General features: G+C 42.1%; 2 protein-coding genes across 4 annotated transcripts; one reads left to right on the forward strand and one right to left on the reverse strand.

Annotated features, from left to right (window-relative positions):
* Nucleotides 1-418: 418 nt before the first annotated feature.
* Nucleotides 419-1,802, forward strand: LOC108145505. The gene is made up of 4 exons (XM_017270967.2): nt 419-815; nt 883-968; nt 1,293-1,443; nt 1,501-1,802. The coding sequence occupies exons 1-4, from the start codon at nt 551-553 to the stop codon at nt 1,665-1,667; spliced, it is 669 nt and encodes a 222-aa protein (XP_017126456.1). The 5' UTR covers nt 419-550; the 3' UTR covers nt 1,668-1,802.
* LOC108145503 lies at nt 1,803-16,126 on the reverse strand. Of its 3 annotated transcripts, none has more exons than XM_017270963.2 (9): nt 16,005-16,126; nt 15,427-15,506; nt 5,761-8,064; nt 5,050-5,180; nt 4,556-4,786; nt 3,660-3,771; nt 3,325-3,578; nt 2,396-2,689; nt 1,803-2,324 (listed from the first exon to the last, which is right to left on the reverse strand). In XM_017270963.2, exons 3-9 carry the CDS (start codon nt 7,209-7,211, stop codon nt 2,209-2,211), a joined length of 2,589 nt encoding a protein of 862 aa, XP_017126452.1. In that variant the 5' UTR covers nt 7,212-8,064; nt 15,427-15,506; nt 16,005-16,126; the 3' UTR covers nt 1,803-2,208. The 3 variants fall into 3 exon arrangements, with proteins under 3 accessions (XP_017126452.1, XP_017126453.1, XP_017126454.1); XM_017270964.2 differs by having other exon boundaries at nt 15,990-16,125; XM_017270965.2 differs by lacking the exon at nt 4,556-4,786.
* Nucleotides 16,127-17,762: the final 1,636 nt, after the last annotated feature.

Raw genomic sequence — 17,762 nt, forward strand, 5'->3', positions numbered from 1 at the left:
GAAGTGTTTTTGGGTTAGGCCATCTAGACAAAGGAGAACCTCTAACCGAAATGGGGGCCACACATGTATTTATATAACTTTCTAATTTGTCGCCAGCTGGGCGGAGCTGTGTGGTATTACCATATTCAATAGGGTTCTTAGGTGTCACTCTCTTAGATGTCTTTGAGCATGAAAGTGAGAATGAAGTTTTAAGATCTACAAAACAAATAACTTCTTATGAATTTCTTTTGTTATTTTCTTTTGGTAACGATTGTCTATAAATTAAACGGATTTCATGATGAATTATCTAACTGATTAGTTTTCTTACTGTTTTCTCTTTTGTAACAATAACAATAGTGGGGAAAATGGCTTTAACCAATAACACACCCAGCAGGCCCTGATTGCTGGCTTTCCTGTCACCGTGTTTTTAGTTGACTGGCAGTTAGTATATCGTTGTTTGTTCTGTTGCAAACACTCAAACAGCAACACAAACCAAACACCAAAAACGGACGCCAAGAACAGCAGAATCCGGCAAAACGTACGTTAAGTTGACAGCCAACAAACGGTTCCAATGGCCCCCAACGATCCACCGCGTCCTGGTGGTAAGGCATCCATCTCTGCCGTGGCGATGGCCGCCAGTCAAAGCATCTCGTATGTGCAGTGCCAGAATCTCAAGTACAATGTCCTCATCCTTGGCTGGCTGGGCGTGATCATCTCCAGCGTTATCCTGGGCAGCTCCTTGCTGACCATCCACTTGCAGTCGGACATCGAACTGCTGCTCAAGCAATGGCCCATGAACTTGGTCCCGGTTACAGAGCAGCAGGTACTGATCAGTTGTGAGTACAATTAGCTGACATTACCCACTCAAGGTGGAAGAACTAATCACTGATCTTTGGTCACCAGTGTTGACCATCTTTAGCTCCATTGTGTATGGACTTTCGCTGATCAATATGGGAGTCAGTCTGCTGCTGCTAATAGGTATTGCCCGGGTAAGTTAAATGAACAGATGGGATCTGCTGTATAGACATTATAATATTTGATGCACGAAGTTTATAAGCCTTTGCAGCTATTTTAATAATAGAATCTTCCTTAGAAAGTATATTACTTATATTCTTAGGATAAACATAGATATTTGCTTACACATTTTTTAGATTCCTTTTTTTTGATATTTCAAGTCATAAAATATTCGTAGCGTTAGGCAGAATTTTGCATAAGTGGCATAAGGTCATTTTTATTTTGATTAAGTACCAATATAGTAAAACATATTGTCCATATTATTTATTCACCTAACATAGTTTATCACCCTTTCAAAGGACTCAAGTTGTTTGATGTATCCGTGGTTGATCTATCATGGCGTTATTTTTGGCTTTGGTCTTTACTTGGGGGTTTTCTATGCGACCGCTGGTCTTTTTATTGATCTTTCGAGCTTTCTGATGTGTCTTCTGGTGTTCACGCTTGTGCTGGGTAGGTCTGCTTAACAGCCAAAGACACCACTCTGCTAATATATGTATTTTACTTCAGTTATTTTTTACAAGATCTACCACGAGGTTTTCACCCTATTTCGCGTGATGGAGCAGCAGTCGAAGGAGGGTGCAATGGGAGGGTTTTACTATCCGGATGCGGAACATGCGTGGACTGGGGTGCCCTATCAGCAGATCTATCTGCCGAGTCTGCCCATCCAAAAGTAACATTCACAGAAGCAACATGAAGACAATTGCAACCACAACAACTGCAACTGCAACAGCAACGAGTAGAGAAAAATATTTAAATGACATTTGGACTTTGTTGGTACGATTAATAAACGTTTGACAAATTCGAATTCATTTCAACATTTGTATAATTTATTTACACACGAAATGTAGTTCATAAATAGTTTTAAAATTACATAACAGCGCATATGACTAAGTAAATTTAACCGTAATTATCAGTTATAATTAATTTAAAGGTTTTAGGGTGTTTGCAAATATATCGCACACGTGTGTATCTTGCAGACACACACAATCCTAACTGCTAAATTGTACTGCGCTAATTTGTTTGTTAAATTAATAATAATATATTTTTTGTGTAACCATAAATTGAGTCGACGTGGATCAGAAGCGGATTCGGATTCTGAGTCGGAGTCGGGAGTCGGGAGCAGAATGAAGTGAGTTATGTACAAAACAATCTGGGGCCCACTTAGCAGGCAGGTGCGAGTGCGAATGCGATGAGAATAAATTAGAGTCGTCGTCCCTAGATGTTCATCGTGAGTCCGACGACGTAGGACACCCAGTCGACGGTCTTGCTGACGCTGTGATAGATTCCTGGCTGGCCGCGGGACGCGCAGGAGTAACCAGCGGAGACCACACCTGGAGGAGATCGAAGTGGATATATTAGAAGAGTCATATGTTGAGGAGTCATCTCTCTGGCTAACACCCACCAATCAGGTACCAACGCCCGTTCTTGTCGTGCATCAGGGGTCCTCCCGAGTCGCCCTGGCACGAGTCCTTGCCCCCGTTCCGGTATCCCGCGCACAGCATCTCCTGGTAGATGACCACGTTGATGCCGTTCTGCCGATGCCAGCGTTCGCAGATCCGGTTCTCGATCACCGGCACATCCACGGCCTGGAGCGTCTTGGGACGCAACCGAGAGCCCGGATTCAGAGCTCCCCAGCCGGCGGCCCATCCGAACTTGCCCAGGAAATCCTCGTTCTTCTCCGGCAGGCAGATGGGAGCTGAAATTAACAATAATATCGGTCCGTTAAAAGGTAGTTTGACGCTTACAAATAACTTTTTGGCATATCCAGCATAAATATTATAACACTTTTATTATTTTTTTTCTATTTCAAAAAAGGTTCTAAAAATTAGCTACTAAAACTAAATATTTTTAAAGTTAAGTTGCCAGAATTAACAAAAAAAAACTTTACTATTACCGCTTAGCATTGGGCGTTATTTTAGCGATAAGACTAAATTATTAAGTCAATGACATTAGGTCAGTTAAAAGGTTGATCATAACTAAATTATTGTTTAGAAAACTATTATCATAAGGAAATGGTTTTTGAAGTGAAAGTTTTATAGAAAATCATAAAATAAAACATGCTTTAATAAATATATTTTTTATAGTATATATGTAGAGATAGGTTTCCGTAATTTAATGTTTTTCGTTGCATTCAATTTAGTTTAGTTATTCAGTCTTGTTTTACACAGATTTCTTAATATTATTATATATCCCTATTCCTTGCTATGTTCTCTGTTAATGTTATATAAATAAATCATATGGTATGCTAAAATGCAACTCTCTGGCGTTTCCAATCCTACATATATACATATGTATATGTAAAAACAATTTTTGTAATCCCCGAAAACTCACCTATGTGTGGCATAAAGTGCACGGTGCGTTCTAGCGTCAGCACGGAGATGTCGAAGCGGTCCGCCTGCGGCGTGAACTTGAAGTACGGGTGCACATCGATCCGCCGGACTCCGAAGGTGTAGGCGGGCAGTGGTTCCACGGCCGAGTTGATCACGTAGTCGCCCAGCGTGACGTGCACCTGGCGCGGAGTGGCCCGGGCCACACAGTGACCGGCGGTGACCACGTGGCGCCGCGAGATCAACGAACCTCCACATCTGTCAGGCGGAAATTGGAAATTGGAAAGTCGGAGAAGCTGTTAGACCAAGGGGGAGCAGTCTAGCCCAGAAGATGCTTACCTGGAGGAACCGATGCGGATGTAGGCCTGCCAGGGAAAGGAGCCGAAGCCCGCATCATCGCCGCCCACAATGCGCCGCTGGGCGGTTTGTTTGGCCAGCGAAATGCCGCAACCTGGAAAAGCAAGGTAAAAATAAATCGAAATCACAACTCTTAGCATACGGGGAAATTTTCGGGAATGGACTGGATTGGATTGGATTAGTGAAGCATTTAACAACGGGGTGACCAACAAGCAAGCAATTATAAATGGCCAAACAAGCGGGCAACGTGCAGCTGCTGCTGCCGGGTTCAAATCAGCTTTCTAGAGTCGAGTCGTCGCGTCTTGATGGGATTTGGGGTCTCAGTTTGGTCGGGGTCTGGACATGGAGTGTAATGCCGTTAAGCTATGTGTAATATATGGCTTAATTATCATTAGCGTGCTGTGGTAATTAACATGCTCATGCCGGGCAATTAAACTTATATATATCTTTCTTTTTTTTTTGGTTTTTTTTGTTGTGCTCAGCCTTTCTTCGCGGGTGGGTTTGGCTGTATTTGCTGTTTTTGCTGTTTTTAGTGGCGTGTGTTATAAGCATCTGCGTACATCTAGGCCCAAATAGTTGCAGAGATTGCGGCTTAATTAGGCACTGAAAACTACCCAAGAGTGTAACAATAACAATAACAAATGCGAATTACGAGTGCATAACTACATAACAAAACGAACTACAAAATATACGTAAATTGTTAAAAGGTGGCATGCAAATTATTTCTCAACTATTTTGTTGAACCGCTTTTTATTTATATTTTTGGTTTTTGGTATTTGGGTTTAGTGTGCACGTGCTTGGAGTTGAGTTTGAGATTTGAGTTTGAGTTTGAGTTGGTTTGGCTCCCAATCAAACCGAGCTGAGGCTGCCACACTCACTGGGTTCGTTGTTGACCGGTCCGTAGTTCTTTTGCGGCAGATCGGTCAGATCTACGGCATTGCCGACGAAGTCCGAGCTGCCCAGATTGGCCGACTTGGCCGTGCGGTGGCAACAGCCGCGCAGCAGTCCGTCGCAGGTGCCCTGAATGAGGCCGCCGGACAGCCAGCAGCCCAAAAAGAACTCGCACGTACCGCCCCGGTGCTGGCACTCCGTGTCCGTTGTGATGTCGACTGTCGAATGGGAATCGGATTTGGAGTTGGAGTTGGAGTTGCAATCGGTATGTTCTCGTGTTTGGGTATTGGTATTGGTGGTTATTGGAATCTGGGGTGTTTTGTGAGTGGTTTTTTTCTTTGAGGGTAAAGTGGCCTAGTGCAAGCAGTTTCCCAGCAGCTGGCTGAAACCCCATCCTAAGCCCTACCGAATGCGGGGAGGGGTCGAGTCGAGTGCGCGGGCGCGGGCGCAGGCGCAGGCGTGGGCGTGGACGGGCACTTACCTTTCTCCTTGAACGTGCTCGCCGACTGCGGACTACTAGTCGCCTCCGAAGCGCTGTCTAGCTCCTGCAGACTGTAGTCGTTCCGAACATCCTGCACGGCGGCCAACTCGTTGATGCCAAAGTTCTGGTCCCTGTTTTTGGGATAGAGAGTTTCGGTCAATATACAACATAAGTTTCACATATTGTAAATCATATACAGTGGTTTCATTAAAAATTTGTTAGCTATGGCCATGGCTTTTAATATTTGTAGGCTTACTTCTTTAACTTATAGCCAACTAAAAAAAGTTTTTATTAAACTTTCCTAATCTTATGATGTGGCTTAATTCACAGCATCTAATAGTGAACCAGGTAACAGGTGTAATAATTTTGAAATTGATCAAATTAAATCAACAGCCAAAAAAAAATACATAGTTTTATGCATTGAAATAGAACGGAATAGTAAAAACACAATATCTGAGTATGGTTTAAATTTAAATAAAATATTGCAGAAATTAAAATCTTTTCATACTAAAAACAGCAAGAAATTAAAATCAAAGTGGAAATATTTAAAATATTAAATTTCTTATGTTTTTGTTGATTGCAACTTGGTCATTTTTTTTAACCACGCAAATATTTTTCTTCCAAAACTTTGGTTGCAGTGAGGAAGACATATAAACAATATTTTAATCAAGAGGGTTTCTTGTTAGCTTTTCTTATGGTCCAAGTACCCACCTAAAAGCAATATTGTCGCTGAAGTAAACTCCGTTGCCGGAGGGTCCGCTGCTGCCGGCGGGACCACTGGGTCCGGTGGTGCCCACGTTGTCGTTTGTGGGGAAGACGACGCGCGGGCTGCGCGACGATTTGTACGGGTAGTAGCGGCTCTTGCGCGATCCCTGGTACTCCGTGGGTCCCACGTACTCCTGGAAATTCTTTTGCGGCCCAAATTGACGGACCGGGGCGGGTGGTCCTGTCCTGAACTCGGTGTCGCCGAAGTAAAATCCACGCTGGGGTCGCTGCTGGGGCAAGGCGGTGATCGGTCCGTTGATGTCCCCGAACTTGGTCACATCGTCACGGTACAACTTGAGGCCATGTGGCTTGGAGTTGCTCACCAGGCCGGGGAACTCGAAGCTGGAGGAGGCCGTGTCCGTGTCGAAGTAGAGCTGACGTGTGTGGCGCGTCTCGTGCTGCTCGTACTGCGTGGGCGGCGGAGCGGGAGCGGCTGCATCCTCGCTGAACGGCTGCGGTTCATAGCCCCCGGCACTGGTTTCCCCGAAGATGGGGTTATCCTCGCGGTAGGCCTGCGGATGGAAGGGACTGGCGGGCTTCAGGCTGTAGCTGGGAAACTGGAAGCCCACCCGCCGACTGGTGTTCTCCGGCTCGGCGTACTCCAGCTTGTCCGTGGAACTGGAGGCGGCGGCCACGAGATCACTGCGCTCGGTGCGCTCGGGACCCAGCTCCAACTCCAGGGGCTGCTGTTCCGGACTGCCCTGAGTGGCCAGTTCGGCTGCGAATTCGTGCGCCACGGCGGCCACTCCGTCGGCGGGGGGTCCCAAGGCGGAGAGTGTGGCATTCCGGCTGGGTCGCAGCTGCAGCAGGGATCCCGTCGATCCGTTCTCCCCATCCGTCTGCAGCGGTATGTACATGTAGTTGCGCCGCCGACCCTCGCGTCGCGTCACATTCTCCGGCATGGTGGGCACCAGCTGCTTGGGCACCGTGATCAGCTCGCTCTGGGGCAGCTCCACCGACGGAGCCGGAACAATCTCTACGGCGGCGTCCGATCTTCGCTGGGCGGTGGCTGACATGGCAGAGCCAGCCATTTGGCGAGCGGTGCGATAGGAACCGAAGGACTGGACCACCGTGCCATCGCTGCGCTGGCGCACATCCTTGAAGCTGATGTCGTCCTGCCGGCTAAAGCTCTGGTAGGGGGCGTACAGATTGCGTGCGGTGGAGGGCGTGGTGGCCGCCGCTGCAGAAGTCTGCCAGGGCAGCAGTTGGTGACCCGTCAAGAGGGCAGCCGTGGTCACTGCTGTGGTGGGCGTGGCACCAACACCGCCAGCGACAACCAAAGAGGCGCAGCAGCAGTAGGCAAACAGATTAACGGCCAACGCCATTCGACTCCATCTCCATGTGTTGCGTGTGCTCTGGCCAATGCAAGTACTGTTGGAATAGTTGGCCACTAACATCTTACATCGAGCAGGATGAGCGTCGGTGAATGGTGGATGTTGTCTGTTTTCTGTTGTCTGTTGTCCGTTGTCCGTTGTCCGTTGTCCGTTGATCGTTGCCTGTTGTCGGTTGCCTGGTGGTAATGACACTGGCTCCAATTAAGGCGCAGCCGCACAACTTCCTGCTTGGCGCCGCCTGAACTTGAACGCTTAAAACGCTGATGAACGCCGCCCAAAAAGCAAAGCGAAGCTGGTCCGTTTCGCTTTTCTTACGCTCCGCTGGCTGCTGAAAAGTGGATACCGAATGGATACCGAATGCTTGTCAGCTGCGTGCCGCGTTCATTGATCTCCCCACTGGTTTTTGGCCTGCTCTTGCTTTTGCTCTTGCACTTGGTCTTGGTCTCTCGACTTTTCGGATTTTCCGATTTTCCGATTTTTGCGATTTTTGCGATTTTCCGGCGCGTTGCAAAAACGGCAAAGCGGCGGCTCTGTTACAATTCAGCTGGATTTGCGGCAATCTGTGTGCCTGCCGCCGATAGCTCAGCTCGTGTGGCGGGTTTCGATGCCAGTTTCGACTCGATGATGCCGAATTGGTCCGGGTGCCGGGTGCCGGGATGGGATGGGGTGTTTGGGTATGGGTATGGGTGTGGGTATGGGTAAATGTTGTGTGGTATATGTGCTGTGCAGGTCCAACGGTTATTGGACTGTGCTGTGCTGTGATGTGCTGTGCTGTGCTGCTCCAATGGCAATTATGGCAATTGCTGTTGACGCTTTAACAGCGACGTTTCAAGCGGTTTCGTGTGCTTGCATGCTGCACCGCATCGCGACAACGTCCACGAGTTGAGCTCTGGCCACGAATTACTTCCTTAATTGCCTGCAACGGATAAACAGAAATGAATATGATTGAAGGACCGGTTTTATTTTCGGGTAATTAAGAGTGGGTGTAGGGTGTGTGTACCGTATAACTAATAATGCATGAATGCATAAATGCATAAATGCATAAGTGCATACATGCAGCAATGCGCTTTCGTCTGGCAGGCATAATCTCCGCTTTGGGCATTAAATTCCCATTAATCCCGCAGTAAATTAATTTTAAATCATCAATTTGCGCTAAAAACCCGTTGCGGCTGTGGTGGACTTGCCCCTGCAACACGCGTTTCCTCGGTCACAAGCCACAGCTGAGTTTTGGGAAACCTGTCGCCGCGATAAAAGCATCTGGGAAAATTGGAAAAACCATCATCAGCACCTGCCAACTCGCAGTGCTTTTATTTAATTTCCCTTTTTTACTTTTTGCGCATTTCTTATTTTGCCTGCCTTGTTTTTACATTATACGTTTAACGATAGAAGGAAATGAATGAATGTAATAAAAGCGCAATAAAAGCGCAATAAAAGCTAATGCGAGGCTTAGTTCACTACCCTATGACAGCATAGATGGCATATTAGCTTAGATTGCTTGTTGTTTGATTAAAGTGATAAGTTTATTAATATAAATATTTTTGATTGCTTATAAATTTTGGTGTCAATTACTATTCTAATTACCTACAATTAACTCAAACGTGATTTATAATTCGAATAGTTGCATAAAGCTAATAAAACTTCGTTCAATATAAACATACAAAATAAAAATCAAATTAATTTTATGGTGAACCTCTCAATTCAAATTTTGTTCTTTCGGTCGATTAATTCTTTACGCAAGTTTTCAAGTAATGTTTAACTATTTTTTTTGTACATACATTTTTTCATGATTTAACAAAATTTATTTAAAATATCAAATTAATAACTTTCAGATTTAGAACTTATATTTATAATGTTTTGGTTAGTGGGAGATTTATTGCTTCTCAGTGAGTGCAATCTATAGTCGATCAATCTCAGAACTCATAGTTGGTACGGCTGATCGGCAAAGCAACAGAAATTGCATTGAAAGTAAGAGTTTGCCAGCATTTTCGCTCTGTGCGGCTCTTTTCACTTTCATTTCGAGTTCAAGCACCACGCGGCCAGCCGCTTGGCAAATAGTTTTTGTTTGTGCGCCGATCTGCCGAACGCTTCCTCTAACCTGGCGCAAAACTTGACATTTTGAACTTGATTTGCGGTGTGCCGGCCAGCGATTTTCCAATGCACCAGGAAGCTGGGAAGTTGCCTCCCGAAACGTGACTCGGCGCTTCGACAGCTTTGCATAATAGTTAACACATTTTGCGGACACTTTGTGTATAGATGTTGGTTATGAAATGTTTTTTGGCGACTCAACTGGTTTTGCCAGCTGGTGTTTCTGTATTTTTTGTCTTGCTGACGCACCGTGATGCAACCGTTGCAAAACTCAATTTACATTTTGGGCAGTGCAGGCTTAGTCCGGGCTAATCCATCCCGTCTTCGTCTCCTGTATCGGGTTACATAAGAGTGCACTTTACTGACAGCTGCCCCACCATCATCATCATCATCATCATCGTCATTATCATCATCATCATCATCATTGGGCAGCAACAATGCACCATATGCGTGTTGTTTCCATATGGCAACGGCCTTGAGTGAAGGACGCCGGAAACTGGCTTTCTGCGGCTCTTTCTCTTTCTCCGACACTTACGCATAATTTACAATCGCTTTGCATTGCTCGGCCTGCTTTCAGTTTATTTGTTTTAATTAACAATACTTTGCTGGGATTTTCTGTAAGGGTTTTCGGAGCGGACTTCCAAAATCCCTCCCGCCCGCAACTTCATTACTTTTGTTTTAGCTTTGCGCTGGCAGTGAAAGTTTTTTTCAGCTGCTAACAATGCGTCGTTCATTTCGTTTTCATTTCGTTGTAAACAAGCGATTTGGTTGCTTTTCTGCTCGTAATTGAGATAAATGCATTTTAAATGCGCCACCGCAGCTGCAGCAGCAACATCTGCAGCATCTGCAACATCAGCAACTGGTTGCAGTTGCGTATGCAGATGCGATACTCCACTGCTCATTGCTTTTGGGCAGTCGATTGTGCGTCACAAATCCCAAAGACTTTTCTTTTATCTGGCCACGCATAATTCACGACAAATGAATTCTCCCCGCCACTGAAGACAATGGCTAATGCGCCGAATGACAATGGCAATAGCTGCAGCAGCAACATCGCCAGCAACATCAGCAATATCAGCGACATCAACAACAATGGCAACACAAAAGCTCAGCCAAAAGTTGTCATTTTCGTTGTCTCCCGTTTGTCGCTGGCTGATGAGTTGCGCATAAAATAAATGCTGCGCCGCCGGCTCAATGAAGTTTTTATGCATTTTGTTGAATTGGGGGAAAATGCTTAAATTATGGAGGAGGCAGAGCAGCGCATGGCTGATAAATTAAGAAAACCCAAAGAAGACAGCTGAAGTCGCTTTCATGCCAGATCCCAGTTATCGGCTTCTTACAAAGTAAGCTGTGAAAAGTGCCGACTGGTTACAATGCCGTTGAACTAATTGTAAACAAATCATTTTTTATTTCCTTAAAAAATTTAATATACATAGCATGGGACTTCTCAGGTTATAGTGAAAAATAGTTTAAACAAGAAAGAAAGCAAACTTCGGCAAGCCGAAGTTCATATACCCTTGCAGCTATTGCAAGAATTAAACATTTTTGAAAACATTAAAATTATGATTTACTTTCGTATATGTTTAAAAACATTGAAGCTATGATGATTTGCAGCTCAATTATTTGATAGTTATTTTATATATTTTTATTATTTCTGAGGGAGCTATATGATATAGACGTCCGATTTTGATAAAATTTAAACCATAATTCTGAAATATTTAACCATTGCCATATGTCGAAGAACTACACAAAAAATTAAAAAACAGAAAAGTTATAATTTTTTTCATTTATTTTTCCGATTGTTCCTATGAGAGCTATATGATATAGTCGTCCGACTTTGATGAAATTTAAACCGTAAATCGGAAATTTTTAACCATTACTAAATGTCGAAGAACTAAACAAAAAAAATAAAAAACAGAAAAGTTATAATTTTTTTCATTTATTTTTCCGATTGTTCCTATGGGAGCTATATTATATAGTCGTCCGACTTTGATGAAATTTAAACTGTAAATCGGAAATATGTAACTATTACTAAATGTCGAAGAACTAAACAAAAAATTGAAAAACAGCAAAGTTATAATTTTTTTCATTTATTTTTCCGATTGTTCCTATGGGAGCTATATGCTATAGTCGTCCGATGTTGATGAAATTTAAACCGTAAATCGGAAATGTTTAACCATTACTAAATGTCGAAGAACTAAACAAAAAAAATAAAAAACAGAAAAGTTATAATTTTTTTCATTTATTTTTCCGATTGTTCCTATGGGAGCTATATTATATAGTCGTCCGACTTTGATGAAATTTAAACTGTAAATCGGAAATATGTAACTATTACTAAATGTCGAAGAACTAAACAAAAAATTAAAAAACAGCAAAGTTATAATTTTTTTTCATTTATTTTCCCGATTGTTCCTATGGGAGCTATATGCTATAGTCGTCCGATCCGGCTCGTTCCGACTTATATACTACCTGCAATAGAAAGACAACTTTTGGGAAAGTTTCATGCAGATAGCTTTAAAACTGAGAGACTAGTTTGCATATAAACGGACGGACAGACGGACAGACGGACAGACTGACAGACGGACAGACGGACGGACAGACGGACAGACGGACATGGCTAGATCGACTCGCCTAGTGATGCTGATCAAGAATATATATACTTTATAGGGTCGGAGATGTCTCCTTCACTGCGTTGCAAACTTCTGACTGAAATTATAATACCCTCTGCAAGGGTATAAAAAAATGTATATTTTTATAAATGTACTATCTTGCTTCTCACTGGAAATATTTTCAAATATTTTGTATGCTTATAACATTTTCGTTAAAATTTCTTTATTTAAGTTATTTATGTTAAGTTATAAAAGAAAATAATAATTATTCAGAATATATTTTATTATATACAAGTCTGAAAAATATTCGCCTGTGATTAATTTTTTATAAAAAGATCGTTAATTTAAGATTATAATTTAATAATGCGCACTTTTTAGACGTAATTTTGTAACGCATATAAACTAAAATTTATGTTGTAATCATTACGTTTTCTTGTCACACGTTCGTCAACATAGTTTTCGTGTTTCTTCAGCTTTCCTTTGGATAAACGTTTACATTTATTTAAGCAAGCAATCAAAAGACAATCACAGCAACTACAAAATTTATATCCACTCCCACTTATTTGGCGGTTGTCGTCTTGGCAAAGTGGAATTAAAATAGATTTGGCCAATTATTTTGAATTGCTACCATTTGCAATTACGAATTGTTTGCACAAGCCGAAAGGTTAAACCCATTTGACTTTCCCACCACCAAAGCACCACCACATATCGCTCAAGTGGGTCAAACAAACAGCTGGGCTCGTCTTGGCCGGGGCGAAGCTAAATTGAGTGGAAATCGGTGTCATGCCATTGGCACATTTTGGCCGGCCCAAAACAGAGGAGACAACAGCGAAATATACATATTAGAGCCGCGAGAGTTGGGTAAGGTAAGTGCCGTTGTAAACCGCAGCCACGAGCGTTTCAACACGCCCGTCCACCTAATCAATCGACGGCCAACTGATGGCACCTGTGACGTCTGCTCCACACAAGCACACAAGTTCAGAGCCCAGAGTGTTAATTAATATTCAATACGCAAGGCTGCTGCGCAATTGTTACGAATGTGTTAAGTCAACACCGGCAGCAGTCGAGTGTTAAGAAGTGACCGACTGTAGACCATGGCAACAGCAATAACAACAACTGATGAGTTTATATGTATATGTATATGTAGCATTGCATGCAAATCGCACACGTTATGCAATTAGCGCCACTCACACTGTGGAGGGAACACACGGCGTATGAGCAATATTAATCAAAAGATTGTAAGAGCTTTGAGCCGCCGGATTAGATAAGCGCAATAAACTTGCGGATAATTTCGTGCTGATGACTCGTGGCGTGCTGAAAAACCACAAAAAATCAGGCAACGAACTAAGGATACACTTCGCCTAAAACAAAAGACTCAGGCCACAAACTTGCCCAGATAAAAAATGCTGTTAAAGCTTACATAGCCGGAAATGTGGGGAAATCCCGCCCTCCACCTCAAAAAAAAAAAACCAAAATAAAAGACTCAGGGCACAAACTTGTCCCGACCTAAGCTCAGTCAAATACAAATAATTAGCTGACCCATAGCCAGTAGCTACTGCGGTAACCTCCCCCTTAAAAAACAGAGCGCCCAATTAACAACAACAAGACGATAAACAAACAACCCGAATGCATAATCAATTGGACTCGAAGCGAAGAAAGAAAAATGATGAAAACAAAAATTGAGAAATCATTTGCATTAAGCCAGCAACAATTTTCGAGCATTTCGATTGGCTTATATAAGCCAGCAATGCACAAAGAAGGTGAAAGAGAGAAAAACATTTACATAAAGCATCAAAAAATAAAATAAAAGCAAGGCAAATGAAGCCAAGAAATCCATGGCCATGGTCACAATTTGGCGGAACTTGTTTTCCAACGCTCGGGTCGTATATTTCGAATTTTATTACATGATGAAAAAGGGTTGCAAATCCCAAACCGGATTTTAGGCCACAGCAGCAGATCCCAAAATTAAGTAATTTGTGTCGGGCTGCTGGAAAGAAAGTTCTCGGCCACAACAACCAAGCCATATATAAATATGGCACCTATATATATAAATTGTAGCATGCTCCAGAGAGCAGGCAAGACGAGTTTCTCCGCTTATGCAATAAGCCAGCCCTAAATTGAAAAAGCAAAATAAAAAAAAACACTTCAGGAAAACGCAAAAAAAAGTAAAGAGATGTTACCAAAAAAAAAAACAAAAAAACAAAATAAAAAGACAGCGTCGGCGTTGAACGTTGCTGATAATGAAGTTCATGTCATACTTATACACACAGACACTCGTACGAAAGTATATTGTGTAGTCAACACAAGACATCGACGGAGCCATAAAAACGTTGCCAAATAATTTGTGGCTCAAGCTGCAGTTAACCAAATTGAGGCTAAGACGCCGCGGCGATGCGCCTCTCTTTTCCTCTTTCTGGCTTTTGACTCATTTCACATTTCGCTTGCCCTTCTTTTACGCACTTTTGTGTGTGTCTCAGTATTTATGTTTTCCGGTTTCTTGTTTCTTCCTTTTTGCATTTCGTTGGCTTGAATTTGTTTTATTGGCGACTTGACATGGTTTTTTTTTTGTTTTGTTTCAGCCCTTTCATGCCAACCTATTTATTATTCCAAGTCTGTGTCAGTTATATAATAATTATCAAGCTGTTGATGTGGAAACACATTGAATAATCGACCGCATTGTGGCATTGTTTTATTGCAATGACAAATTATTGGGTCACAGCCTGATGACTTTTGAAGTTCACAGGTGAAATATATGTTATAAGTATCTAAAGATCTTAAGCCCCAATAGTCAGGGGTTAATTGTAGTTGCAACTTTTAAGTATTGATAGATTAATACATACAAATAGCCATGATTTTTTATTTTTTAAGATTGTGTTTATTAATGAAAATAAGAAAGGTTTTCATGTAAATAAAAACTTTTTAAAATGTTTAAGTATACAAATATTTTCCCCCCAAATTGAAACTTTTTTACGACAGTAACAAAAATGTCAAATAAAATTTAATTTTGCTTGAAAAGAAGTTATTTTTCAACTATCAAAAACTTGATTTATTTGTTGATCTGACAGAAAATATAATTATTTTGAAAAAGAAGGAGCTTGAATAATTTGTACAAGTTATTTTCCTGTTTAACAAGCCAGCTGTGCCCCACTTTGGATATGCATGCACGAAAAGTAATTAGTATATTGGTCTACCTGATTCTAGTAGATTTGACTGATGGAAATACATTTCTTTAACAGGTGGAACTCCAAAACCACAACCACTCCTCCAACGGGACACCCCGATGAAACGGCTGCGGTGGGTTATGTGTCCGGGCATTTTGCAAGCATTTAAGTGCAAATACTTTCCACATTTTGCAAGAGACCACGACCACGCCATGAGGTTTGCGTTTTATGCATTTTGCAGAGTGGGCATACATATATATGGTAAGATTTATTAGATAATGACGCTTTACTTTTGCACCATAACTGAGTAGTTTCTTTTTTTGCGGTTCGTGAGCCGTGCGAATGTTGCAACGATCAAATGATTTAATCGCTGGCAGCGGCCAAAATCGATAAAACGAATTTAATTAACCAATTTAGATATCTTACCTTTGCAGTTAGGTGCAAGTACGCTGAGAATTAATCCAATTTTTGTTGATTATTTAAAGGGCACAGTGGCAGTACTAGTACTGTGCGAAACGAGAGAAAGAAATTGTATTAGGATACCGATTACAAATTGCTTGCAATTTATGATGCTGTTTTTTTTGCACTTTTCTTTATTGTTTGGCCGGAGCTTTGTTTTGTTTGATTAAAGCGAGAGTAATAATAAAAACAGAAATGCTTTTATTTTTATTTTTTGTTGCTTTTGCTGCTGGCTGATCGGATCAGCAAACAAGCAGCAATATTGTTCAAAGTCGCTCGCAACAACAACAGCGGCGACTGCGACTCCAATTGCAAAATCAAATCACTTTCACTGTCAGGCGCAGATCGGTGGCTGAGGGGAGGGGGTCGACGTTTGAAATTGCAGGCAACTGCAAGGCAACTGCAAGCCAAATCCAATCCGTAGCACTCACTCTCTCGAATTTCAGCTACTATTGGGTGCCCCGTTAATTGCTGTTTTTGGCCATATTTCGCCTCGAGTCCTGGGCTTTATCTTAATCCTGCACACTCACACAATTGGCACTTACAGCGATCGCGATAACGAGTGTATACTGTGAATATGCGAACGCGAAACGAACTTGAGCCGAAGTTGAACGAAGCGAAGCGCAAACACGACCTTCTTGAGCGGAGTCTCAAAGAAGTCTGAACGGTCTGCTGTCTGCGCAGACGCAAAAGCTAAGCGAAACTGAGCGCGAGCTTTTCAAGCAGCTGCGCAGTCGCAGCGCTGCCGCTGCCGCTGCTCTTCCTACGAAGCAGCGCTAAAGCGGTACTGGAAAAATCAGCTGTCTGCCCCAAACCCCAAACCCCATCCCGCTGACGCTGCCCCGAGCCCCAGCTTCGATTAGGCAACAATAAATGCACAGACAAGCGTAAAAGATATAAAAAGGGGTTGGGGACCGGGCCGATCAAGCAGGGAGTTGGAGTACTGTAACAGCCACCGCATTGTACAAATAATACAAATTATTGCTTAATGCCGGCAGACGTTCGTACACCGAAAATAAAAATATAAACGATACTAAAGATCTTCCGAACTCATTGCAGCCTTTACAAACAATGATCTTAGATCGCAACATTTATTCTAAGTTTTTTTTCTTCTGCTTTTAACAATTCGATCTAAGCTATTCTTTTTGACTTTGCTCAGCTCGCCCTAAAAGTATTATGGGCTGTGTTTTCCTTTTTTAAAATATACAAAGGAATAAACTTTGAATTATACCTAAATATGTACAACTCAAGAAATTTAAAAAATTTATAAGAGTTTTTTAGCAGTGATTATAGAACTTAAAAGGAAGTTGAGCAAGACATTTTACATATGACTGAATACTGTTTTCATATTTAATCCATTAATTTTTTAGAGTTTTATAAATCTCTATTAATAATATTAATAATATTCTTATTAAATATATAATATTCTTATTAATATTCTTTATTAAATTTATTTATAGGATCCCGTTGACCTTCGTATGTTAAATTTTTTACCGGTGTATTTATCCCTCCTCTGCCAGCTATCAACTTCCCCCTAACCACCCTGTCGTAAGCTGCAATTATGATATAAAGTCGTAAAGCATCATTGGCCACCATGGCCAATAGTAAGCACCACCGTTTTATTTCAGTTTTTGTTAGCAACCAAACATGACAGCCGCCAATTAAACATTTTCAGTTCATTTTTTCTCAATGCCTTTGGCCCGAAAGTGAAGCAAAGCACCGCAAGCCAGATAACCAGAAAAACAGAACCCGCAATTCACGAAAGCGTCGCAACATTTAATGCCTTTTGACAGACTGTGACAGGCTGTGACTCGGCTGTGACAGCTAATTGCAGTTGATTTGATTGAAATGTACATAAGGCAGCGTGTGCGCCTTGTCCAACTGACACCGACTTATGAGCAACGGCGAGCAAAATCAACTAAGTGCAAGCCGTATCACAAGGGTGCCCCAGAAGTCCATGGTCCAGTGACAAGATAATCACAGCAAAACATACATTTTTGAAAAATAAACGAAAAAAATCATACAAACCTGCTGGTATACAATTGATGTAAGGATGTTTTCACGCATCTGAGGGACTGTTTTGACTTAGCAAATAGGTGTATTAACTAGTTTAACATAAGATGTTTTGTATTTATACATACTATTTTGTAAATAATTATCGGGAAGCAGAATGTGAAAAATATATAAAAAGTTGTACCGAACATAAATTGACTTTTGTAGATAATCTTAATTTAAGTTCCCAGACCTTCTGCAGCTGCCCACAACTACGTGGTTACTGAGTTCAACAGCTGAAGTCTGACAAC

Source organism: Drosophila elegans, unplaced genomic scaffold (genome assembly GCF_018152505.1).
Source record: "Drosophila elegans isolate 14027-0461.03 unplaced genomic scaffold, ASM1815250v1 contig_520, whole genome shotgun sequence".
NCBI lineage: Eukaryota > Metazoa > Arthropoda > Insecta > Diptera > Drosophilidae > Drosophila > Drosophila elegans.

Excerpts from the sequence above, each read along its gene's own strand:
- LOC108145505 (XM_017270967.2), top strand. The coding sequence starts at position 551 with ATGGCCCCCAACGATCCACCGCGTCCTGGTGGTAAGGCATCCATCTCT. Across the intron at positions 816-882 it reads GCAGCAGGTACTGATCAGTT|TGTTGACCATCTTTAGCTCC; the intron begins GTGAGTACAATT and ends TTTGGTCACCAG. Across the intron at positions 1,444-1,500 it reads GGTGTTCACGCTTGTGCTGG|TTATTTTTTACAAGATCTAC; the intron begins GTAGGTCTGCTT and ends ATTTTACTTCAG.
- LOC108145503 (XM_017270963.2), bottom strand. The coding sequence starts at position 7,211 with ATGTTAGTGGCCAACTATTCCAACAGTACTTGCATTGGCCAGAGCACA. Across the intron at positions 4,787-5,049 it reads GAGCACGTTCAAGGAGAAAG|TCGACATCACAACGGACACG; the intron begins GTAAGTGCCCGT and ends CCCATTCGACAG. Across the intron at positions 3,579-3,659 it reads ATCCGCATCGGTTCCTCCAG|ATGTGGAGGTTCGTTGATCT; the intron begins GTAAGCATCTTC and ends TCCGCCTGACAG.